Source organism: Olea europaea, chromosome 1, assembly GCF_002742605.1.
Source record: "Olea europaea var. sylvestris chromosome 1, O_europaea_v1, whole genome shotgun sequence".
In the NCBI taxonomy this organism is placed as follows: Eukaryota; Viridiplantae; Streptophyta; class Magnoliopsida; order Lamiales; family Oleaceae; genus Olea; species Olea europaea.
In genome coordinates, this window is record NC_036237.1 from 23,097,481 (window position 1) to 23,109,642 (window position 12,162).

Consider the following 12,162-nt stretch of genomic DNA (forward strand, 5'->3'; position numbering starts at 1 on the left):
GGAAGCAATGTGGAGGTTCATCTGGGTTTGTGTTTGGCAATTCTCATTCTGCAATGATGTTTGATCCACCAGTGTGTGGAAATTTTAGTCTGTTTTTTCATGAGATGATCGTCTTTCCAATAATCTCCCAATTTTTGAATTGCAAATAATTTTAGCATTAAAGCACAGCCAAGGACCAAAAAAGTTTATCTCAAAATAGTATGTTAAGATACTATAATCTTTCAAGAAACAGCAAACTATTTTCCATGTAATGCCATTTTGGAACTCCTATTAGCACTAATTTAACCATTTCATGATTGCTAAAAGAAGCATTTACCGTTTCAAGCGGATGTTCGTGAAAAGCTTCCTTGCAGCAGCTCTAGTGAACATCTTAAAACCACACTGTAAAATGCAAAGAAACTCGAGTAAAAATAAATAATAAATTGTTTCGAATTTCATTTATTTATCAGGCATGTTCAAAAATTATCCCTACACTGAAAAGAAACGTCTGCATCAAAAAAGTCGATGCATGATTACCTGTGTGTCACGAATTCCAGAACCAGCAGCCAAGAGAACTACCATGTGGAAACCTTTCATTAAAAAATTCCGGTACCACTTTCTCTGTAACAAAATATGAACTTTTTAGCAGATAAAAAACAATTATATAAAGTTTAAAGGTAACAATTTTAATGAGTGCAGAAGGCAACACAAAGCATCAAGACTCAACCGTTGCTAGAGCCTTCTCCTCAAGATGAGCACGAGAACCAAAAGCAGCAATTGGTATGTCCGAAATTCTTAAAGTTGAATCACTGGCTGCAGAGTCTCCAAACTTGTGTTCCTTCTTAGCAACTACAAGAATCTGTCACGTAAATCATTATATACGTTAGCTGAGCTCTCAGTTTCCTAATTCTAAAATTTGACATCTTAAAATAGAAGATTCTGCAACAAAAATAAGATTTTTATGATACACAATCTATAATCAAAGTGGGTACCAACCTGATTTTCAAGTTTTTCAAGATCACTCACTTTGGTTGCTCCATCAGCATCAAGCATTAAAAGTAGTTCACCACGAGAGTGAAGCATTCCCTGTTTTACAATGCTTTCGCAGAAGCAAAAAGCTTCAATCAAATGTTATAAAATGGATGATTCGGAACATAAAACATCAGCAGAAAAACTCCTAACTGAATCAACAAATTGTTCAGATTAGACTCACTTTTCTTATTGCTTCTCCCTTGCCATGGTTCCTTCCAAGAAGGATAACTCTTACATTTTCAACTGTGTATCTTTTCGCAAAGTCAAAAGCTACTCGTTTTGTACCATCAACACTTCCATCATCGACAATCACCACCTAATCCAGCATTTATTTATTAAGAATGCAGAGAAACCAAGAAAACTGCATGTCCCTATAATCAGTTAATATAAAACAATATGATGCAATTCTTCTGCCAAAGCTCAAATGTGACAGGTGGCATAACGGGCTTCATCGTTTTGGAACCTTTAAAGTGATAAAAATCTTGACACTGGAAACTAGACTCTCCACAACGTATCACACTCAGAAAGGGGCGTCAAGGTTTAAATGGTAAGAGTGCTGCAACTATTTGACAATTAGCAAAAGATGTAATGTAGGCATTCTCAATCACATGTATGACACGAAAAAGTATAGCAGACAAGCCTGGCCCACCATCATGTAGAAGGAGCAAAGTCAAGTAAACACACACACCAAACTTGTAAATTTATTTAGACAACTTGATAAATTCATGATGTTTGAAACCAAATTATAGGTTCAAATCTGGCTTCAGAAAGACTCCCCTACTAAATCTAACTTGCAGTTTCTTTAATTAGTTTGTAAATTCAGTATCAATTCTCAATATTTGCTCTCAAGAGCTTATTCTCATAAATCGCAGAAGAGAACTAAGCCGAGATAATTAGAAACCAGTTTACATCATTACTTGGTAATATCTGACATTAGATGCATATGCCACATCAAATTTACTACGAATACAACAACCAAAATACAACATGTACAGTTGTACACCTTCTATGCTTAAACAAATATTATGTGTAAGAAATATACTTGCAGTTTCTTTAATTAGTTTGTAAATTCAGTATCAATTCTCAATATTTGCTCTCAAGAGCTTATTCTCATAAATCGCAGAAGAGAACTAAGCCGAGATAATTAGAAACCAGTTTACATCATTACTTGGTAATATCTGACATTAGATGCATATGCCACATCAAATTTACTACGAATACAACAACCAAAATACAACATGTACAGTTGTACACCTTCTATGCTTAAACAAATATTATGTGTAAGAAATATAAACCTAAATAAGATTTCCTTATTAATCTGTCAAATAACTCATATAGCTAAAACCGACCAACCTTTACTCTAAGTGGTAGCATTAGCTGATTTCATGATTGAGAGGTAATTGTAATTGTGCTAAATTTTCACATACTAAATTCCATTTTATTTTTATTTTTTCTTTGTTGGCATCATCAATTTTTAATTTGAAAATGGTTCTCCAGCACTGCATCACTCATTCAACACTTAACTGATTGGAGAAAACAAGAAGTTTCAAGCTAGCTCTAATTATATCTTTACATAATTGACAAGTTTATTCATCGAGACACAACTAAACCCACAAATATTGAGACTTCTTACTGATAAAAGATCCTACACTAAAAGAGCTGCTTAGTCAAACATTCACATAAAAACAATAGAAGAGACACCCAAGAAGAAATTGAGCGTTCCACCCACTTTGCAGCTTTGGCTCGCTCATCTCTATCTATCTAGATCCACAAGCATCAAAAAAGCTATTTATGGACTAAAAATACTATTCTGGACAACACTTGAGGCTTACAAGAAACATATTATAAAACTTCCCAATTTCTAGAACCAAACCATGTGATGGAAGAATTAAAGAAAAATATTTATGTGCCATACCTCGTACGAAAATGACTTGTCCTTTTCTGCTCGTTGCTGAAGATAACTACAATGCCAAAATAGCAAAACATTATGCTTATCAGATATTTTAATCATGGTAAGCAAAAAGAATTTTCGACAACCATGATGCATAGCTAAATGGATATCTGAATATTTCTAAATGCAATTTCACATGTATAAGTACTCTCTATCTGTGCCAAGAACCATTTGCAAGAGGCCCAGGAGTCCTCTCTCCCACTTGCTTAAACATAAATCTTATATAAGGCTCTAGTAAAATTTGTAGAGAACCACCATCGAACACTCTCTTAGAAGGGATATACAGCAAAATAAGGGGATCTCTTAAATTTTAGATTATATACAAGAAGATCCATGTGTGCTATACAACTTTATCAAAGGATCCATTAAAGGACTGATCACATTATATTGAGGTAGGCGGTGCCTAATAGAGGGCAGTGAATCAGGCACTTTTAATTACTGAATCTATAAATAGTATAGATAGTTCACATCCCAAATTTACTTGTTTGTGAGTTTAGGTAGTGATAGAGGTACAACCTTGAAGGCCAAAGAAATTTAAAATTCTAAAATAAGCATAACACATGCATGTCTTCCACATGCGTGTCTACATGTAGTTTCTGACTTAATTGGGATTTCCTATATGTAGACCGAGCTGTCAAGCCCGGACTGTACAAAAAGCAAATCCCTAATTGCCAGAAATTTCATCATCTCGAGTATGGGGAGCCTTTGAAATTAAAATTTGGACAAATTAACGTTAATAAAAAAAATCAACATGTGCGTGTAGACGATAATGTCAGATGTTGCAAGTAACCATAGAGCATAGAAAGTAGACACAATAACAGATCAATCCTTTGACTTACTTCAAGGTTTCATCAAGTGCTCCTGGAAGCCTATGTTCTTCATTGTACGCTGGAATAATCAATGATATGTACTTTTCAGCAGGATCAAGAATTTGAGGACAAGGAACCTGAAACAGAGACATTCCGCACAGTAATTTACCAAATCAACATAGATGTCTGTTGATTAGTTATCCAAATAACAGCCAGCGATATGGACTTCAGATATTAAAGTACACATAAAGTAGAATAAGCCAACGATATTTCATCAACCCGCAATAACCCGCATACGTTATCTCCAATAAACCCAGAACCTCAAAATATTTGAATGAAACCCAGAATTTGAGTATATATTCATTCTTCAATTTCCAAACAGAAATAAAAAAATCAAGGTAATAAAATGCTAAATAATGATGAGAGTGCATAAAAATACAAATAATTTTTTTATGCATACCGGTTTCAATGAATTTGGATCCTCGAAAATTGGAGGAGCTTCAACGTGACTGCCAACATAATATTCCAAACATCAAAAATAAGAAGAGTATGGATATGTTTTGAGTAAAAAACCGGATTGTTCCCAATTTTTGGGAGGCGAAGGAGCATACGTGTGATTGTATTTTCTTCTGATTGTTTCAAAAACTATGGCGGCCAATAATCCAAGTGCGAAAATCGAAGCAAAAATAAATAGCGACTGAAACATCATCCACACGAACCCCATTTCTGGATTTGGAGTTCAAACTATGGGCTCCGGAAATGGGGATTAGATCGATGAATTGTTGATAAACTGAAACATAAATTAGCAAAGTTAGAGAATCAACTGTATAGAAAATCTTGAAGCCTTGAAGAAATTTGTTTTCTAGGTTAGATGATACAGTCGAGGGATTATAAACCGGCACATCAAATGTTCGAATCGAGTTGCAGAAACCTATTTCATCTGGTCAAGGGTTAAATTCACTAGCCACCCAACTTTATTAAGTGCTTGTTTGTTTGACTGGGATTTTGATAAGAGTGTGTTTGATTACATTTATTTTTTATGAAAAATATCAATTTTTCACCTAAATTTCTATTTTGATTGTTTGATTACTATTTTTTCCATGGAAAATATTTTCCAACTTTTGAAAATATGTCTAATTTTTCTTGTTTTTAAGGAAAATATTTTTCTTGGATAGAGGTGGTTTTTATTTTTCACAAAAGATGGAAAACGTTTTCTTTTCTAGTTGATATTTTTCATGTTAATCAAACACACTAATTGATTTTTTGATCGTTAGAGATAAAGTGGTCCTATTCGTAAGGAAAGAATTTAAAAAATGACGATTAGAATAATGAAATAACGGTCAAAAAGTTGATTTTAATTGACTTTTAAGCTATACCAAACAAGTTCTATAATTAGGATTGCTAACATGAAATTTACGGGAAAAAATAAATTTCAAGCAATTAAATTGTCTAGTGATTATTTAAATGGAAATTGTAAATTAAATTAATGTGATTGATTTTATTTTCAATATAAAAAATGTTATACTTGTTCATTTTTTATTGGTGGGAAGATGAAAAATGATAGGGTAGACGAGAGAGAAAGAGAGGGTGAATTATCGGAAACATAAATACCTATTATCCCTCGTGATTAAAAGTTGGAAAAATATTTTCTATGGAAAAAATATTAATCAAACAGTACGAAAGTAGAAATTTAGATTAAAAATGACACTTTTAATGAAAAATATTTACAATCAAATGCACTCTCAGTATCACCATGATTACCTAATTAGATTTTGTTTCATTATAACCATCCAACATTATATTTAGTGTCACAATAACTACCAAATTTCATATAATGTTTCACATTAACAACCCTACTTCATATAACGTTTTACAATGACAACCCAAGTTCGTATAACGTTTCACCATGATCACCCAATCTTATTTCAACATTTTCACTAATTTTAAAAAGGGTAAAACAGTAACTTTACATTATATATAAAATAAATTTTAAAAAACAAAAATAAATAAAAGGGAAAATTGCAGCAGCGATACCAAACTTTTCGTTTATTAGCAGACTTTGCTCAAACCTTTAGTTTATGCCACCGTGAGTACCAAACTTTAAAAAACTCGCACCTGAGATCCAAATCGATGGTTTCTGTTAGTTTGACCGTTAGTTGACCCAATAAATTGACTTTGACTAATTTTAAAAGGGATAAAATTATAACTTTGAATTAAACTTAAAAACAAAAAAACAAGAAAAGCAAAAAATCAAAAGCATATAACTGTTCTTCTTCTCTTTCCCACCCCCATTGTTTACCATCTCCTTGATACCCGATCCCAAATTAATCAGATACCACAGTCGTCGTCGTCGTCGCATCCTGCTGCCTGCCGCTTCTACTACAAAACTCATCTTATCATCAATTTCATCATCTCAAATCACAAACCATTATCAAACCAATCAAGAAACCATTTCATTCCCATCAAGAATTTCCAAGTCAATGTAATATATGGTGGCAGAAACACACCTTACAGCCACACCCACCATTTCAGACCACCACCGGTAGACACGTACACCACATGGTGATTCAACAAAATAGGGCCAAAACATCAATGTATTTTCTGGGATTTTCCCATTGTTCAATCCACAAATTCACCTACGATAACTCATATTCATACTTAAACGACTGTGGGTACACAATTAATTGATCTAGTTGCTGCTCAATTGCCTCGTAATTCGATCCTTGAAATAGCAAGTTGACGGTTCCGTCAATTGCAGTTGGCAGCCAAAATATTGTTCTTCCATCCATTGTGATTCACCAGTGGTCGAAGTGGGCCTTTCCTTACTTGTTTTGTGAGAGCTAAAATATTGCGTAGTAGATATCTTCGATTTGGAAGGGATGATGAATACGGGGTGTGTTAATTTAGGGTGGAGGAGTGGAGGTGATGATCAATACTTTTTATTTTTTGGGATGGGGATGGGGGTGGACTGACTTTTTTCTTTTTATTAATCTATGTTTTATTTTATTTTTATTTCAAAGTTACCATTCTACCCCCTTAAAAATTGGTCAAAATCAATTTCTTGAGTCAACTAACAATGAAATTAATAGAAATCATTCATTTGGACTTCAGGTGCTAGTTTTTCAAAGGTTTGGTACTCACGGTAGTACAAACTAAAGGTTTGGGTAAAGTCTGCTAATAAAAGAAAGGCTTGGTACCCCTGCTACAATTTTCCCTAAATAAAAACTTATTTTTTTAAAATGTAATAAAATAAAAGCTTATTTTGAAAAAAAAAAATTACTTAAAATAAAAAATAAAATAAAAACTTATTTTAATAAAAACATTTTAAAAATAAAACAGAAACTTTTTTTTAAATGTTACTTAAAAAAAATAAAATAAATACTTATTTAAAAAAAGTTTACTAAGAAAAAATAAAATAAACTAAAAACTTTTTGTAAATAAAAATTTTTAATTTATGTTCTTTTTTTAAATTTATTATATATATATAATGCAATGTTACTATTTTACCCATTTTAAACTTAGTGAAAAGAAATGAGCTGATCATAGTGAAATGTTATATGAAATTGGGTGGCCATGGAGAAATAAAATTAAATTTGGTGGCTATAATGATACTAAATATCAAGTTAGATGACCATGATAAAACAAAATTAGATTGGATGACTATAGTGATATTAAGTATAAAGTTGGTGATCATTGACGAATTTAACCCTATTAATATTTATAGAACCATTTATAATTTGTGAAATCACCTTTTCATGATTGTAAACCTCCAATATATACTAGCATTTATTTCCATATTTTAGCCCATATTTGATAGTGATTATAATCTTAATTTTAGTCTAAGCAAAAGTTAATAATTAATTTTAATCATATATTTCATAGTTTTCACAACTTTTCAATCATAAATTTGATCGAAGTTCATCAAAATCTAATAAAAATTTGATATACTTAACAATTTGACTTTCCAAATAAAATTAAAGGTATAGTTTTTCCACAATAACCGATACACAAAAACAATTTATGTGTTGACCTCAATTTTCTTAAGGATGACATGGCCAATAGATCCCGACTCCTTCTCACATTCATGTACTTCTTTTGATATACTTGGACAAATCATTAGAGCACATGTCCAATCTCCAACAATAGAGAGAAGATCGCAAGCACTTCAATTGTGAAGTTAGTTTGTAAAAGTATATTTGAGTGTGGGATGTGCTTAAGACGTGGACCACTTATGTAGAAAGGGGTTCAGATCCAATAGTTATAAAGAGTGATGAGATAGCAAAGTATAGCTTGAGAATATAAAATTGAATTTCCTTTGAATGGCAAAATATGTGAACTTTTACCCAATTCTTAGTCCACTTATTTATAGATTGTAAATTTTATGATATTCTAGTGAGTATCCGATGTGAAAAGTGAGAAGTTAGTAATAATGAAAAGCAATTGTAACTGTTTGCTCCTTTGATTGTTTAATTTATAAAATAAAATAATTATTATTTTCATCTTATTTTAATTAATAAAAAAGTTTAAATATCTTGAAATATGTCAATGAACAATATTATACTATTATCTTATTATTTATTATTTGAAGATTATGAGTAAAATATAATATAAGTTTCAAATGGAAAAAAATTATGTGTAATAAATTATGCGATAATATATAAAATATATTATATTATTATAATAAATCAAATTGAGTTGTTATCGGATCAGATTGACCTATATTCATATTTGTTTCATTTAGTTAACGGATTATTGGATTCGGATCTTGATCGGGTTATCGAACTGATACCCTAAATCTATTTCCCATTAATTTGATCGGATTCGAATCAAAATCAAATCTATTGAGAGCCCCAATCATAGTTATCGATCGATCAGTCCTAGGCTCATGTGTATTAAATATTATAACCCTTTGCAAACCTAGGCCTAACATATAAGGGTTAAACTTGATATGTTGACTCAATATAGTGGCTATTGCAATGTGTTGTCACATAAACCATACCATAATTGGAAGATCTTGTACGGAAGATCCTTTTACAGCGACTCTATTTGCCTCACATCATCTATGAAAATCCGATCGTCTGTATGCCTTCAACCTTGCTCATGGGTTCAAACTATTCGTAAGGGTTCAACCTCTTCATGGAGGTTCATCCAATTGCCAAATGGGCAGAATGACATAGAATGAGGGCTCAAATCGCTTGATGTGTGATTGAAATGTGGTCATGCTTGGAGCCTCATTAAAAAAAGACGTAACAATAATACCCCAAATTTATGTATGAATATTCATATAATATGTGGACTTTTGGGTGGAAGTGTGTTGTCTTGTTCGCGCCTCATGTTCTGTTCCTAAAGAGGCGGTGCTCTGGTATGGGTTATTTGATGTTAGTTGAACACGTGCTTTTCTAACATCTCAATTTTGAAGGAATAATGTAGCATAATATGAGTAAGAAAATAATGGTAAAATTGGTGCGTTTAATATGTTGAGTTAAATAGAATATAACTTGATTAGAGTTTATTTATAATCATTTTGATGTACTGAATACCTCTTTTTATATGTGATGACATGGAACTGAATTTATGGGATGTGTTTTATTGCATAATAGGTGGACTTGAAATTTTATTTTATTCTGAACATATTTGGTATTTTTTATTTTAAGTAAAGAAACTGAAAAAAGCTTAGGACCGACCAAGAGAGCCAAACTCAAGCGACTGCCTATCTTTAGAGTCGATTCTAAACAAATAAGGTCCAATCATTTCAAGTTTGAAGGGTCAAATTCACTTTTACATCTCTAATAAACATAATAACATTAGAAATTTGTAAATAAATAATATAAATGTCAACAATGAGATTGTTAACACTAACAATTCACTAGTAATGGTACTAAGAATTAAAGATACAGATATGGTAAAAAGGTTATCTTTTGGAATTGTAAAGTTGTAAGTTTTGTGCCATTTTGAATTAATTTCACTCATCTTGATGTGAAAAAGTCGAGAGTTTTCCTTATCCCCACACTTTTCATTTAGCCCCAGTTTGATGATCATTATTTTCAAAAAAAAAAAATAATATTTTGAATATGATTTCCCGGAGAATATGCAGTCAAAAAGTATGAAATAGTTTTGAATTTATGTACAAAATATTTTATTGTATAAATACGCAATTGAAAATGTGTATGAGATTTAAAGAATTTTGTTTTAAAGGGAGATAAAAGGGAATTAATAATTCGTTCTTCCATAGTATATTTCATGAGGCAAATTAATTTCCATTGCTGGCCAAATTGTACTTCAATTATGGAAGTTGCTTTTTCCAATTTAAATATCAAATAAAATATTTGCAAGATAATACACTTTTATTCGTGGAGGATATGCCAATTGAGGTGAAGTTCGTTTTCTAGTACAATATCTGCTAATTTTCATTTGATTGTGTGATACATTGTGACAAAGTCTCCATTTTGCAAGAAGTCATGAATAATTTAATTTATAAATAAATAAAATGAATGATGAATAAATAAATGAACCTTACTGTATTGACCCTCCACCTATCATAGGACGTCAACTGGCTCCCTGGTAAAGAAGTATAAATTAAATAAATAGTAGTCGTGAGAAATCTTTCGAATATAATTAGAGTCAGTTTGATAAGACTTATATTCTTGTAGAAGAGATTCACGAGGACGCTATTTTAATTAGTGTTTGAAAACTAATTCTAAAAAAGTTTTCTTTTGAAAAAGCTTTTAGAAAAAAACCACGATATTCTAAACTTTTATAAATACTTTCTAACTACAATAAACACTTTCTTAAAACTAATCAAACGAATTCAAAAGTAACTCTTGAATATCAAAAATTTCTTTTAACTTCTTAAAAATCATGCCAACAAACCCCCCAAGTGTATGAGAGTGAAATTCACAATCTTTAAGCATGTGAAAGTATTTTTTAAGTTACTCAAGTTTACCACTACACCGTTTCCCTTGTCGATCATTTGTCATATCTAAAGCCTAACACTAAGCCAATGTTTGGTTAATGTTCATAAATTATTATTAATCGATCAAAATACATTTTATTCATTTTTAACCTCACGTTCTTTAATAAAATAATATTACACGTAAACCCAAAAATTTTCCTTACTTTTTAACTACACATTCTTCAAAATATTATTATTTCAAATACATTTTCTCTTAAACCTCATTAATTAAAAAAGAATAAATGTATAGATAAAAAGTTATCTAAATACCATGTGCCAAACATATGCTAAGATTTCAAATCAAAACAAAATTAAGGGGTGTTTGGTATTGATTTTTAATCCCAAAAAATCAAAATTTTGACCGTTATTTCACTATTAAAACCGTCATTTTTTACTGTTTCTCTCAGAAGTAGGACTCACTTTTTTCTCCAACGGTCAAAAAATAAATTCTCAAAATCACAACAAAACAAGCCATAAAACGTTACACGTTATTTCTTCATTACTAATTATGTTGGCCCTCTGCACGCAATAATAAGGTGTCTGTGAAAGGCAAATATAAATTAATTTGGAGCATTTATTAAAGAAGTGGGCCTTCTACTTTTAAATATGGAGCCATTTGGGCTGTGGAGTGGGTACCAAATTAAAAAAGCCATTCTTCTGCCCTCACTTTTTTTCTGTGATAGAGGTGGTATTCATCCCTTCACAGTTCATCCCTATTGCCTTTTTCTACCTTTAACTCTCACACCGCACCTTTTCCTCAACATATCATCATTCATTGACATCATAACACCCACCACACATCAAGCTTGTTTGGGTCATTATAATTTCGATCATACATTCATAACTATTACTCACTTATTATCTACACATTTCGTGAAAATCGTTATTTTTATTTATTATAACGAAATCCAGACAAGCACTAAATGTCATGTCCAATCCAATATTACTGAAAGTAATTGAATACGAATCGAAAATTGCATTTAAGTGAACAACTCAATTTAGAATGATTCGCTTTGCTATGTGCACTTGACCACTTGTCGTTGCTAGATTTCACTATAACGAAACTCTTGCATCTCTCGTTTTTTCTATCTGCTTAGAAAACATGCCCGTCTTAATACCTCTTCACTTAATATTCTTATTTTAATATTAATTCTTATATTTTTCACTTATTATTATATGTTATTTGAACAACTATTTGGGCGTTGTACTAGAAAGCCAATATTTTGGGCTCATTCAATGTGTATTGTTGTACTCTTTTGACTCATTTTGGTCTCTAATTCAAATAGAAAGAGACTTCCACTTGACAAAAAGTTCGTTGGCATAGAACTAAACACAATTATGATAAGGACTATTAACTGTACCGAATAGTCGAGTAGAGTCGAGTTTATCGCACATCATGAAGGTTCAAAACCATAGTTTGGTGGGTGACCTAAAAGGAG

At 31.5% G+C, this 12,162-nt stretch overlaps 1 protein-coding gene across 1 annotated transcript; it reads right to left on the bottom strand.

Moving 5' to 3' along the window:
• Nucleotides 1-9: 9 nt before the first annotated feature.
• On the bottom strand, nucleotides 10-4,719 carry LOC111397440 (dolichyl-phosphate beta-glucosyltransferase-like). Its single transcript, XM_023024382.1, has 9 exons — nucleotides 4,383-4,719; nucleotides 4,232-4,280; nucleotides 3,802-3,908; nucleotides 2,927-2,972; nucleotides 1,193-1,327; nucleotides 976-1,065; nucleotides 707-838; nucleotides 517-600; nucleotides 10-381 (listed from the first exon to the last, which is right to left on the bottom strand). The coding sequence occupies exons 1-9, from the start codon at nucleotides 4,493-4,495 to the stop codon at nucleotides 313-315; spliced, it is 825 nt and encodes a 274-aa protein (XP_022880150.1). The 5' UTR covers nucleotides 4,496-4,719; the 3' UTR covers nucleotides 10-312.
• Between the last annotated feature and the right edge of the window lie 7,443 nt (nucleotides 4,720-12,162).

Coding starts and splice junctions, on each gene's coding strand:
- LOC111397440 (XM_023024382.1), bottom strand. CDS start 4,495: ATGGGGTTCGTGTGGATGATGTTTCAGTCGCTATTTATTTTTGCTTCG. Junction 1,066..1,192: donor AGGGAGAAGCAATAAGAAAA/GTGAGTCTAATC, acceptor ATTGTAAAACAG/GGAATGCTTCACTCTCGTGG. Junction 382..516: donor CTGGAATTCGTGACACACAG/GTAATCATGCAT, acceptor TGCATTTTACAG/TGTGGTTTTAAGATGTTCAC.